The sequence below is a fragment of the Hydra vulgaris genome, chromosome 03 (genome assembly GCF_038396675.1).
Source record: "Hydra vulgaris chromosome 03, alternate assembly HydraT2T_AEP".
In the NCBI taxonomy this organism is placed as follows: Eukaryota; Metazoa; Cnidaria; class Hydrozoa; order Anthoathecata; family Hydridae; genus Hydra; species Hydra vulgaris.
Window position 1 is genome coordinate 39,549,873 of NC_088922.1, and position 15,003 is coordinate 39,564,875.

Here is a 15,003-nt window from a genome sequence, read left to right on the forward strand (position 1 = left end):
TTTTATTATTTGTTGTGTGATTTTCAATTTTAGTCAATCTGAAAGTTTTATTGAAAAAAAAAAAAAAAAAAAAACTTCTTATGAAGGATTTTATACCCAGTGGCGGATTGATGTTTAGCGTCATGAGGTGGGTAGTTATTCAAATTGCGTAGTTTTTAACTTCCGGGTAAAATAATTCAAGATAATGCGCGAAATTAAATGTTAAAGTGGGGGAGGGGGCAGTACACTGCCAACGTCCTATATTAAACCCGCCTAAAAAACGTACACGCTTAATCTTAATTCTATTGGTGTAATGAGGAATTTCACACGTGTAATAAGAAATACATATAAAAAAATTAATCTTTCATTAAACAATGGAATCATATCAACCAGTAAATAGTTTTTGAGTAGTTTTGTTTACAAATAATCTGAGTTAACTTGATTCGAAAATAAATAAAGTTACCGAAAAGCGGTAACAAAAGAAAGTAATAATCTAATTTCTTCAAAAAAAACAACCGATAAGAATCAGTATTATTAATTATTATCCTAAAACTTTACTTTGAACGTTTTTGAAAAAATTTTATACATCCTTCCTAAATTATTGACAATAATTCAAACTTAATAAAATGCATGCAAGTGCTATGGTTGACAGGGCCGTCCCAAGGAGGCGTGTCATAGGAAAATTTGGTTGGTAGGGCTGACAACTTGTCGACTTATTTTTGGCAAATGTCAGCCAACGAAGACCTTATTATTTTTTTTAAGGCCTTAGTCGGGATATATATATATTTTTTAGGCACAGTCAGAAAAACCCTTTATTTTACCCTGCCTACTACACGAAAACTTCCTGCGAAAACCCCCTGAAAATTCTTTTCTTTAAAATCTCTTCGCGGCGGCTTTGATGGTTGGGTATCACATAATACATATTTTATATAATATTTAAATAAAAAATTTGATTTAAAGTTAATTTGATTAGTCATTCAAAATTACTCTTGAAACGCGATAACTTTGAATATATATTTTACTATAAAATTCAATAAATACAACAGTATGGATTTACTTAATCATTATATATTCCAGCTAAAAGTATAGTATAACTTTTTAATTAAAACTAAATTAGCTTCAATCTAATGAGCATGACTTAATAGGAGCTACGTAGAAGGTTTCTATTTTTTTAATTTTATGAATAAGGATATTAAACAATTTAAACAAAACTATATTAGTATCACATCTCAAAGAAGATGAAAGCGGATAATTTTTACGTGTTACCTAAAAACTCTCAAAAGAAATACTTTTTCCGAGGTAAAAAGTAACTTTTTTTTTCTTCTTATGAACATGACGTACTTCGTGACGTTAGAATCATCTTGTTCTATCTCCACGTTTTTGAGTTTTGAGATAAACGATTTAAAAAAAAAAAACTTTAGGATATAAAAACATTTTTATAACTTATGTTTTCTCCGCAACTTCTTTACTTATAACTTAGGTTTCATTACAGTAAAAAAAACCTTATTCTGAAGTACATAACACTACCAATATAAAATACCTATAATCAATTTATACATTTTTAAAAAAGTGTTAAACAAATTTTTTTTTTTTAAAAAGTGGAGATATAACAAAATTTATATTCAAAAACAGATTTTCATTAAACTTAATGAGCTATTTCAATTCGAGGGAAAACTTTTGATCTTTGTTGTCTTGTTTATTAATAAAATTTGGTGTTGCGTAGTTTATGGACGGTCCCCTGGTAGTATTTTTACAGTTACTTGGCCAACACGGCATACTACACAAATTACTACTTGGCAAACATTGATTTTTTCAATTAAATGGCCAATTTGAACAACTACTGCTTGATTAATATTGATTAATTTTAATATTCTTAAACATCAGCAAACAAATGAGTGCAATGAATTTAATGGTTACATACAACATATTTTAAAACTAACTAATAAATTAATCCTTTTCTTGATCTCATGAATAATAATAAATATATCGAGCTATTTAAAAAAATATTAATTTCCTATTTTTTAATTATTTGTAGTTTTTTGGAACATTAGTTATTTTGTTCATCATGTAAGCAGAAGCGATTTTAGGGAGGAGGTGGTGGAACAACCCTCCCCCCCCCCCACGTCGAAGGTGATTTTCAAGTTAGACGCAATATAGTCGGGTACTTGACAAAATTCAGTCGGGTAAATTTTAGTTTTGGGGACCTTTTTTCAGGAACCAGTTGGTACTTTTTAAAGATTCACTCCCCCCCCCCCCTCGTATTATTTGTAGAATCGCCTCTAAACTTAAATACCTTTTCACTGAAGTGACTGCTCAGATTATCATCAATAAAATTTTTAGTTTCGAGAAAATTTTTACCAAAGTGACAACAAACTTTCTCAAACCAGCAAGAAAAGCAAGCAAAACCAAATACGTTAAAAAGTCTAGGGTATTTCAACCCTCTTTTAAAAATGCATCGTGCTAGGGCTGTTTTACAAATACTTTTCATTACAGTAAAAACTTTACAAAAAGAAATTTTTATTTCTTCATCATACCTTAATGCAGCAAATTTTTTAATTTCGAATGATAAAGATATATAAAATAGATAAAATTAAAAATTTTTGTTTTTTTTTAAAATTGGTTTGAATATTAAGGCTCATTTGCAGAGTGAGACGTTGTGACGTTTTAAAGAACAAAGATTTATGCATTTTTTGAAACAAATCTTTTTTCAACATCAAAAATTAATTTTTCTAAAACATTCAGATCCATGAAATTAAAAGATAAGCAACAAACAGCAATAGCATGTTGTACAACAGTATATTTATAAAATTGTATGATTTTGTAAATATTTTTAAAAGTTTTCCAGGTGTTTTTGGATAAAGTTTTTTAACCATATTATACAAAACTTTACCCAGCATCTCGTAAATATAGGGCGTATTTTTGTATGTTAAACCGCTATTAATAGTTGTTTTTCAATGAGGTTTAATAAACCTTCTTTTTTTTTATATACAGACTTTTTTTAACATTAAATATTTTTGGCGCTAAGCGTCAAATATTTAATGTTTAAAAAAGTCGGTATAAATATATATATAAATATAAATATATAAATATATATATATATATATATATATATATATATATATATATATATATATATATATATATATATATATATATATATATATATATATATATATATATACAGGGGCGGATTAGGCTTTTGAAAAGGCCCGGGAAATGCTATCATGAAAAAGGCCCACCAAGTGACCTTTTTTTTTAAATCGTATTCGCTTGTAACCCCTCACTTTTAAATACTTTTGTAACACTATTGAACAATAAGGACTTGTATACACTTGTTTAAAATCAATAAAGATGTCATTTAAGTACATGTGTTATATTTGTATTATAAATTCATATTTAAATCACAAAAACTAAAAATCATTAAAACAGTAACTTTTTTAATTCACCACTCGATTTAGCAAGTTCATCAATAATTTCATCGTTGGTTATGTTACTCAATATGTCCTTTTCAATGCACATCATCAACAGTGAGTCCAAGTGATCTTCTGTCAACTGACTTCGCAATCTTGTTTTGACACATTTCAACTTGCTGAAACTCCTCTCACAAGCCACTTGGGTAATTGAAATTGTGAGCATGAATTTGTAAGCCCTGTGCAGCATGCAGTAGCTCTTGCCGTAAAGATTATATTTTCGAAGCACATGGTAGCAACAGTAAATGCACGAGCAACACTTCTTTAGAGGGCCGCATTTATGGTTGGTGGCGTCATCTTCATTTTCAACCTCATCCTCATCAATCGTGATTTGATCAGAACAATCGTAACTCTCTTCCAATGTTTTTTTTAAAACTGGCCACTTTTTTGCAAAGTCCAACAGCTCAAGCAACTGCTGTGCTTCTTCGCCTAAAATATAAAAAGATAAAGATAATCTTATAAATATTCAAAATAAAGAACAAAAGAGATAACCTTATCTAATGCTAATTAAAAATTTAATGAAGTTTACCAATTTGGAAAACAAAAATACTTAAGCAATTACTAATAAAATTTAACAAGAAACCAATCAATTATATTTATAAGTAAATTTACACACCTGTTGCCGAAATATGACATGAGATTTTCTGAAGGGCTTTTTTTGGAATATTACATTCCAATAACTCAGAAAATCCGTTTGGGTCAAAACAACTCATATCAGAGTACAGATCACCGTGTGATGCAAACCGAGTCGACAGACTTTTTAACACTGTGTCTAGAATACCATTGTGGACCTCTACTTCAAACTTTTTTAAAGGATCTGTAAGTGGATCATCATTTGCTAATTCTCCTGCCATTACTTTTCTTATTCTTTTGCGTACCATTGGCAAATCTGTCTGTATAACACAATCACGTTCTTTCTCGTCAAGAATGGTTGCGGACACATTAATGAAATGGTCTGCAGCCACCTTAACTTGATCAAAATTGCGTGATTGAGTCTGAATTTCTGAAATAGTTACTTTAACCATCTCAAACGCCTTTATGAAATTCAATCCAGACGTCTGTAGGTATTTGGACAGTGGTGTGGTTGACTCCATTATTCTTAGATATACAAATCCCGTCAGTACAGTCTTATACTTCAATAAGGACGTTAATAGACACTGCGCATCATAGCGTGCTTCAACACTTAATTTAGTGGAAGAGACTGCTATTTCCAGTACTTGAACGACGTCTGTGTATAATCCTCCTTCACCGTCGCGAAACGTACCAAAAAACTTTCGAAGGGCATCGTGTTTGGACCCCCATCTAGTAGCACCGATAACACTTAGTCGTTTGTGAATGTTTTGGCCATTTTTTTCTTTCATGTGATCAGTCCAAAAGTCCATTCTCAAGTAGGACTCACGAAAAAACATAGCAGTCTTTTGAAGTATACCAAAAAGTGTCATTGCAGCATCATTACTGCTGGTGGCGTCACATACGACCAGATTTAAAACATGCGCATAACACCATGTGTGAATTTGTCCAGGAGACGCTTTTTCTAAGAATGTAGTAAATCCATTGTATGCCCCGGCCATATTAGACGCGCCATCAGTACTATCTGACACACATTTAGTAATATCAATGCCATTTTGTTCCAAAACATTTGACATCAATTTGCACAGATCACTGCCTTTTCCAGAATGTGAATCGACAACACCAATAAGTCGCTCCTCAACTTTGTCGGTAACGTATCGCAGGACTATCGCACATTTATCCGCTTGTGTTACATCTTGAGTTGTGTCAAGTTGCACTGAGAATATTCCCGCTTGTTGTACTTCTTCAGTAATTGCACTTTTCATTAATTTAGCGATTCCTAATATAATTTGGTTTACAGTGGATTTGGAAATGAAAGTATTTCTGTTAGCTCTATTCCTCTTATCCTGTTTATCATTCAGCATGCCTTTGTCGATAATTTCCTTCAAATGCGCTTTTAGAATTTCATCGTACTTCGCAACAAGAATCACGATTTCAAGAAATATTCCATGATCCACTCAGTCGTTAGCCAAAACATTGACGGCTTCGCAACCAGCCTTACCTCGATATGGCATACCACGTTTACCAATCACTTTGACAATTGACACTACTCTGTCCACGATCAATCTACGATGTAAAACTTGCTGTTTTCGTAGACTATATTGCTGACCTTGTACCATATCTAGAATGGTTCGATTAGCAAAGAAATGTAGATAAGCCTCGACACATTCTTGGTGTCTCTTTGACGATTCGTGTTCCACAATACGTTGATGAATATGAGTCCAACTGTTAAAACCTGTTACAAACGAACTTGGTTTCTGCTTCTCATTTCCATGTGCCAAACAAACACTGCAAAACAGGCACTCTTCTTCTTCTGAAAATGAAAGAAACATACGCTGCATACCATCTTCAGAACGATAATATACCATTTTTGAATTAAAGTGACGTGTTTCAGGCTGATGTGGGTGATATTTATAGAAAGTTGTCAGTTCATTCAGGCGAGGCTTATTAAACCAATCATTCACTCGGGTAGTAGTTTTTTCGTTATCACCAGTAGGTTCAACCATGCTTGAAGAAGCTGTGATGTTTAGAATGAGGATTGGTTGGGTCATTTCATTAGTGTCAGTATGAACGCCATCTTCATCATCAAGGTTTGCTTGGGTTTCTTTAGCAACGTGAGATTGAACCTCATCAACAGGCTCAGCATCAGCATGGTGTTGCAGGGTATTTGAATTCAGTTTAGAAAACACGGATAGTAGATTTTTAGTTGTTTTAGCATCTTCTCGCAGAAGCTTTATGTTTTTCTCACGTAACTTTTCATGTCCACTTTTTCGCTTAGACATCACACCTGTAAAAAAATAAAAAAATAAACATTTGTATTAGCCTTTTAACTACTATGATTTTTTTATTGATTATTTTTAAATAAGTGTTATGAATGGAAGACCTGCGACTGTATTGTTATTTGTGTGAAGTTTGTTAAATTATTATTTTTAAAGAATATAATTTAAAATATTAGAATATACTAATTTTAATATTTTTTAAAATAAACCTACGTTTTATTAAACCTACATTATTATTACCTACATTATTATTAAACCTACATATTTATTAAAATAAACCTACATCTTCATTAATAATAAATCATTCATGTTTATTTTTATAAACTGTGTAGGGATTTCTTGTTAATATTATACATACTATATAAAATATAAATAGATTACTTTTAATTTTTAAATAGTAAAATACCATATTAATAAAAAACCAATATTTATATAAATACCTAATTACTTTTTTTGTTAGATATTTTATATTATATTTATAATATTGTTTTGATTTAGAAAATGTTTATTGAAATAATAAATTATAAAAGAAGCGTTACATTAAATTAAAAATTCTATATAAGATATGTATAATAAATTATTTAACGCGTTTTTATTTAACTCGTTTTATTTAAACAATTATCTATAGTGAAAACAAAGTTGAATAAAGCAAAATCTGAAGTAAATTTCAACTCACAATTTTTTACTACTATTCTAGAAATTTATAAAAAAAATTAAAGAAAATACGTTTTAAAATATGATAAAATTTTAAAATGTTGTATTGCTGACGGCCCACCGGGAAATGTCCCGGTGGCCTAATCCGCCCCTGTATATATATATATATATATATATATATATATATATATATATATATATATATATATATATATATATATATATATATATATATATATATATATATTATATATATATATATATATATATATATATATATATATATATATATATATATATATATATATATATATATATATATATATATATATATATACACATATAAAACTAACTTAACTGCGATTAACACTTGATTTCCTCAAACGGGCGTTTCAAAAAGTCGGTTAACGAACCCATCAGTTATATCCATTGGTTTAAATCGACTAAGCGAAAGTTAATCGCATTAAAGTCAGTAAAGATTTTTTTAATGCGTTTAAAAATAAACAAATATTTTTTTCTTAAAACCTTAATGTAAAATAAAATATTTGGTAGTCCTATTAAAATTTTTTGAATAATCATAGACGGGACATTGTATATAAAACTGTACTAAAAGTTAACAAATATAAATTACTATATAATTATATCTACGATTATAAATTGCTATATTATAAAACTTGTATCTTAAATAACGTATTTATTAACGTTTTTTAATTTATTAAAAATGTTCTTTAAATTTATTAAAAAAATGCAAAAAAAACATTTTACATTTTATAAACTTTTAATGAATTATGATTTACACAAGGCTTTTGCAATTTAAAGAAAATTTTTCTTAAGTTTAACAAACTCTTGAGTACAAAGGCCAGATCCTCAATGATTATAATAGGTACTTAAATTTCAGATTTTAAAAAACTGTTAGTTGAATCATAGATTAATTGAATTTTTCAGTAATTAAATTTTTTTTAATGAATAGTTTTGAAAAGTTGCAAAGACCATTAAAATCTAAAACTATAGCTCTCAACAGTGAGAAGTTGAGTTTATATTTTGTAGTCTAACAATGTATGATAATGAAATACAGGCAATGAAGGTTTTTCATGATGTCTAATAGTTAGAAAAAGTTGATGATTGGATGGATGTGTGGTGTAACTAAAAGTGATGATTTAAAATAGAGATTAAGAGCAGTGAGCCTTTCTCATCAATATAATACAAAAGGAAGAATAATACAGATTAGTAAACAAAAAGATGATTGAGAATCAGCTTGTAAAGTGTGGCTAGTTTCAGAAGAAAAAGAATAAATTATAATTAGGAAAACTTAGAGAGAGTGAGTTACAGATGACATAAAAAATCCTTAGTTAAAGAAAGAAGATGTTTAAGATTATGTGTAATGGAAAAACCACATGAGAAAAAAGCAAATTGTACAAGTGCAAAAGCAAGAATGTCATAATGGCTGACAAATTGAATAAAAACTAGTTTTTATGTTTTTCCCAAAATTTGAAAACTATCTATACTATACTAACTCTCTCTCTCTCTCTCTCTCTCTCTCTCTCTCTCTCTCTCTCTCTCTCTCTCTCTCTCTCTCTCTCTCTCTCTCTCTCTCTCTCTCTCTCTCTCTCTCTCTCTATATATATATATATATATATATATATATGTATATATATATATATATATATAAAATAATAAAGTGCTTTTTTATTTTATATATATATATAAATTATATGTATAAAAATATATATATATAAATTTTTTTATTTTACACTATATATATATACATATATATATTTATATATATATATATATACATATATATATATACATATACATATATATATATATTATATATATATATATAATATATATATATATATATATATATATATATATATATATATATATATATATATATATATATACATATATATATACATATACATATATATATATATATATATATATACATATATATATATATATATATATATATATATATATATATATATATATATATATATATATATATATATACATATATATATATATATGTATATATATATGTATATATATATATGTATATATATATATACATATATATATATATATATATATATATACATATACATATATATATATATATATATATATATATATATATATATATATATATATATATATATGTATATATATATATATATATATATATATATATATATATATATATATATATATATATATATATATATACATATATATATATATACATATACATATTTTTTTGTTTTTAATTATTTATCTGGAGCTACAATTTTATAAAATTTGTATTAACATTATATGGTTCATATTAACACATTTCAACAATTTGTCATTAGAGACAACGCAATTAAATTTGTGAGTCAATAAGTTTTTAATTTAGTTAATGTGATCTGTATTCCAAATTTTATACTGGAAAGCACAGTAAAAATCTTACTTTTAAAATTGATAGGCTGTAGATTTTACTTTGTCATCTGTTTTTATAATTGAATAACCCTTCGACTGTGGCAAGCCACAATCGTGGCTTTTTCATTAAAGTGCAGCGAGCCATTATTGTGGCTTTTAAAACTGATCTTTAAAATTATGACCTTTATTGCAAAAAATTATTGCTTTTCTAAATATCATTCATTATTTATACAATGAGGGTTTAAATTTTTTGTTTATTAAGATTTTGGTTTTGTTCTTCTATGTAAAATAAAATAATGGTAAATTATCAAGTACTAATTTTACATTGTAGTGAATAAAGTTAACACAAACGCTAAAGGCACCTGATTATCTTTAATATTGTTCTAAAATGAAAGTTTTAAATTAATTATTTTTTTATTTTTGTGAAGGGGGTGTTATAATGTAAATGGTTTGAAAAGTTTTTTTCAAACAATTATTGTTTTAAAATTGATAGGCTGTAGATTTTACTTTGTCATCTGTTTTTATAATTGAATAACCCTTCGACTGTGGCAAGCCACAATCGTGGCTTTTTTATTAAAGTGCAGCGAGCCACTATTGTGGCTTTTAAAACTGATCTTTAAAATTATGACCTTTATTGCAAAAAATTATTGCTTTTCTAAATATCATTCATTATTTATACAATGAGGGTTTAAATTCTTTGTTTATAAATTATGTAGATGTTATAAAATGAAAAATGACATACAAATCTCTAAATTGTTTTTTTTCCCATCGTCGGTTTTTTTAGTTCTTTTTTCTGAATATCTGAGTATTTTTCTGAACATCTTTTAATTTTATCAAGCAGCCAAAGGGTTTAATGGGTCATTGCATTTTCCTATTTTTTCCACTTATTCATATTTATGTTAAATCATACTCACAATTTTTGTAAAAACCACTTTTAAATTTTGTTTGTTTTGTTTCAATTTTAAAATTTGATAATTTAATTTTTTATTTATTTACATATTGACCTCTTCAAGATAGAAAGGCTAAGTTGAGAAGGCTACTCATTTTTTTAATGTAACGGTTTCAACTAAATCTTAATTGCCGTAGTGTAAGAAATGATGTGGTATTAATAGTATTTAGGCTAATATATTGTCCACATATTTATTAAATTTACACATAACATTATTATTGTATACTTTCTTTTCTGAAACAAGTCTGAAATTCTTTTTTTTTTGTTTCTCAAAAAAAAATTTTGTTCAAAAAAATAAACCTTATTTGATGCATGTATAAAGCTCTCACCTATAATTTGTGCAGACCTAAGACCATAAATCTTATACTATAAATTTTGTAGTTTCTTGTATGCTTATTGGTGTTTTTCAGCTTAATCGTCATTTTTTTAAATTCAAATTTCAAATTTAAAAACATGCTCAAGATTTGAATTGTTTGAATGCGTGTTGTTAAAATGTATTTTAAGTCGGGTTTAGTCAAAAAATACAAATACTTAATGAATCTAATATTAATTTTTTCATATTTTTATTGCAGTCGTGTAATGGTTTAATACTGGATTACCATCAACTGTTAGATTACCATCAGCCAATTAAAAAAGTATTCTTGCCTCCTATGCAAATTAATCTTCATTATCTAGTCTCATGATCAGTTTGCATTTACCCAAAACTACCAATAATATTTAAATCTTGTTTTAGAGAGTATAAGCACATAAAAAATATCCTTGATCATGTCTTTTTACTAATTCATAGTGTATTGTTGTGCTGCAGCACACAATAAACTATAAATAAAGACACTACCCAGCAAACATTCTATAATGGAATTTCAGTATATATTCACCTATATAGGCATTTTGAGCAACTACTGTAGTTTTGCTCATCAGTTACTTAGTGGACCATGGACCAAAAGTAGCCGCTGCCACTAATTATCCACTATGCCACTAATTACAGTAAGCTACTATTAACATGTTGGAAAGTTATCGGCTTCCCGTTTATAGCGGCTGTCACTAATGGTCCACTAAGTAACTGATGAGCAAATCTCCAATAATCCACTAAAAATTGCCTATATAGGTCCATTGAAAATTCACTAAACAATGTTTGCTGGGTAGTCAATTAAAAGTAGCTCTTCATATTCAAAACCATTTATGCATATTGTGGTTGTTGTGTTGTTCTATTCTTTTATTGTTGTTGTATACATGCAAAAAATTTTTTTAAAGTCATTCAATTGTGCTAGTTTCTGTTATTTTAATGCCATTTGTACTCTACCCTCTCACTCACAACTTTTATTCTTTTTCAAAATTTTCAATGTTAATAAAACAATGAACAAAAAAAATGTAAATTATCAAGTACTCATAACATTCTTGCTAATATCTGTAAATATATTAATTAAATATAAATTTTTCAATATTTAAAAAAATTTTCAGTGTTGATAAAATAATGAACAAAAAATATGAAAAATCAAATACTCATCACGTTCTCGCCAATTTCTCACAAAGACATATTCTTAATATTCTACTTCCTTCTGAGCGAAATTCTAAGCAAAAAATTAATGAAGCTTTCATATCATCTTCATTAACACTACATCAGGTAAAGAAATGTATTTATAGTTTATTAGAATTATTAAAAAATGTTAAAACCTTTACATGATAGATTAATTGCATTCTATTTTCACAGGCAGCTCGTGATGGGCAGTTAGAAATTGTTCAACAGTATTTGAAGTTGTATGGTAAAGATAAAAAGAAAGTAAATTTTAAAGATGAAGATGAAACTACTGCTCTTCATTATGCCGTCCGTTATAGTCATTTTCCAATTGTCAAAATTCTTGTTGAAAGTGGTGCAAGTAAGATATTTTCATTTAATAAATTTTGTAATTGAGTTTCTTAGCCTAAATTACAAGCCTGCTTGAAATATGCAGTGTTTAAGTAGTTAATGTATCAGCCCGTGGAATCGGGGTCAGGATTTAGCATTGTCAAACTAACTGCCAACCTGACAGAGTCTGAGATTGGCAAGTTTTTGCCAACCTAAGTATTTTAAAACTTAATTTTATTTGACCTTTTCAATTAATCAAGAATGGCAAAACAAATGCTTCATTTAAATTTTCGAGAAAATATATTTAAAATAAAAAAGGCAAAATTAACATTTTATTTCAATTTTATATAAAATTATTAAAATATAAACAACAAAAACAAATGTTTTATTTCAATTTTAAATAAAATAATTAAAAAAAAGCAACAAAAACAAATGTTTTATTTATATTTTAAATAAAATTAAATTAAAAAGGAAAAAAAAACTCTTAGTTTGAATTTTAGATAAAATAATAAAAATAAAAATGGCTAATTGGACATTTTATTTAAACTCTAAATAAATTTATTAAATTAAAAACGAAAAAACAATCTCTTTATTTAAATTTAAAATAAGATAATTTAAAAAAATACAGCAAAACAAACATTTTATATTCTAAATAAAATAAGTAAAATGCAAACAAATAAATGTTTTATTTTAGTTCTAAATAAAATAATTAAAATAAAATGTTTTTAATTAAGTTCTAAATAAAATAATACAAAAAACCCGGAAAAGCTAGCGTTTTATTTAAGTTCAAAATGAAAATATATAAAATATAATCACAAATTGAACATTCTATTTTAATTCTAAATATGAGCCTTTAATTTAATTTGTAAACATAACAATTGAAAAAAAAAAAAAAAAAAATGTTTCACTTATTTCTTTATTAATAAAAAACAGAAAAACAAACACATTAATGATCTTTTCATTTAAAAGAAAAAGACAATAAAATATTACTTTAAAAGTTGTTTATTGGAGTTGAAATTTAAAAGTAAATCTGTTTCAATCAATTACTTTTTATGCCTAGTATTAGAAATTCTTTTAGTGTCACTATCCAGCAAAAAAAAGGCCGGTCAGTCAGTCGGTATAAGAGTTTATAAAATGGTTTGTTTTTCAATTTACATGAAAATTAAATTCGATAGATCATTTGTTTAATGCACTGTTTTGTGAAGGTTCAAATCTGCCCCTTAACACAATATATTTTCAATTTTTTCAATCTGGTCATATACATTTATAGCAAAAAGATAAATATAGCAAAAAAGATAAATATAGCAAAAAAGACTTGTAATTGTTAAAATAAAATTTAAAGTTTTTTAAAACTTCAAAAGTGTTTTATTTTGTATTTTAAAAAAATCAAAAAAATGTTTTCTTATAACAAAAAGTGCTGCAGTTCTTTTTGCCATTGCCTCTGTTGCAATGGCTGCCTATGGTTCCCTGTTTAAAAAATTATTATTAAATACTAGTAATATAAAAAACAGATAGTTTGATAAATTTTTTTCTATTATCTGTTTTTTTCTTTTAAATTTTTATTTTTAATTTATTTTATTATATTTAAATTAAATTTATTATTAAAAATAAATTTATTTTAATAAATTTGATTTAAATTCTTTTAAAACTTAAAAATTATTTTATTTATAATATTTTGTTTATTTATCTATAGTTTCGATATAAGACGAATAACGATATAAACATAAGACGAATGTTTTAGAGAAGATTATAAGTTTAAATAAGTTTTTTAAAATAAAGAAATTTTTTATATAAACAAGCAACATGTTTAAACTCTATTTATATTTTTTTTTATAACAATATTGTATAAAATTTTGTAAAAATATTTTATAAAGACTTACAACGATTTTTAATGGGATTTCAAATTAAATTTAATCACAATGCGGTACTTTAAAATACTCAACTGATGTAATTAAACTTTTAACAATGTAAATATGTTCATTGAGTAAATATGTAAATATTTACTTGATAAACATACTTATAAAATAATATATGTAAATATGTTTATTGAGTAAAGTTACATTTACTTGCATTACACTTTTCTGTTATAAAACAAAATCTCTAAACAAGACCTGTAATATATAAGTTACTTTTTAGTATTACTCTCGAGTCCTTAATACAAGGGGGGTTGGGGGAGAATAAAAGAGGGAGGGGTTGGGAATTTTATTACAGATCTAGTAAACAGTGTTGGGGGGGGGGGGGGGAAATAAAAGGATGGGGGGGGGGATTTTTTTATAATATAATATAAGTTTATATATCCAAACTAAAATTTTTTACAAAACACGCATAAAATTATTTAAATCTAGCGTGGCTTGCGGTCAAATGCGCATTTTCGAACATCTGTTTTATAATAATTTCAATAGGATGTTGTTAACATGTTGATATGAATTTTATACTTTGGTGAGAAATAAATTAAAAGCTCATTTTCAATAAATCGAGATTTACTTGATTGGTGATTTTTAAAACCTGTTTACACTGAAAAGTTTTGTTTTATCAATGACTGAAATAATAATTTTCTAATTTTTAAGGTCAATTTTCACTGATTTTCTTTTTTGTTTTGTTGATAACAAGCAAAAATTAATAAAGAGAGAGAGGGGGGGGGGTTCTAAATAAGCTTGGGGTCCCCTTTTATTAGGGACTCGAGAGTATTGTTCTAATCTTTCATGTTTCAAAATGAAACATAAAATTTTGTAATATAACAGTTTCTACTATCTACTTTCAGTTTCTCTAATATCTGGTCAATTTTGAATTTAATCAAAGCATTTATATTTTTTTCATTTGTTGATGAAGCCA

At 26.5% G+C, this 15,003-nt stretch overlaps 2 protein-coding genes across 6 annotated transcripts in view; one reads left to right on the plus strand and one right to left on the minus strand.

Annotated features, from left to right (window-relative positions):
- Nucleotides 1-15,003, plus strand: part of LOC101236772 (transient receptor potential cation channel subfamily A member 1) — a 101,480-nt gene that overhangs the window by 424 nt on the left and 86,053 nt on the right. For 3 of the 5 annotated variants that reach the window (XR_010637563.1, XR_010637564.1, XM_065793173.1), the window contains exons 1-2: nucleotides 11,758-11,949; nucleotides 12,037-12,202. Coding sequence is in view for 2 of the 5 variants with exons in the window: in XM_065793173.1 (XP_065649245.1) it covers nucleotides 11,800-11,949; nucleotides 12,037-12,202 (316 nt within the window). In the remaining 3 variants the exon portion in view is untranslated. Of the gene's footprint in view, nucleotides 1-11,757; nucleotides 11,950-12,036; nucleotides 12,203-15,003 lie in introns of those variants that run through there. The other 2 variants (XM_065793174.1, XM_065793175.1) reach the window with 1 other exon arrangement.
- LOC136078139 (uncharacterized) lies at nucleotides 3,264-5,390 on the minus strand. The gene is made up of 2 exons (XM_065793176.1): nucleotides 4,066-5,390; nucleotides 3,264-3,878 (listed from the first exon to the last, which is right to left on the minus strand). The coding sequence occupies exons 1-2, from the start codon at nucleotides 5,381-5,383 to the stop codon at nucleotides 3,400-3,402; spliced, it is 1,797 nt and encodes a 598-aa protein (XP_065649248.1). The 5' UTR covers nucleotides 5,384-5,390; the 3' UTR covers nucleotides 3,264-3,399.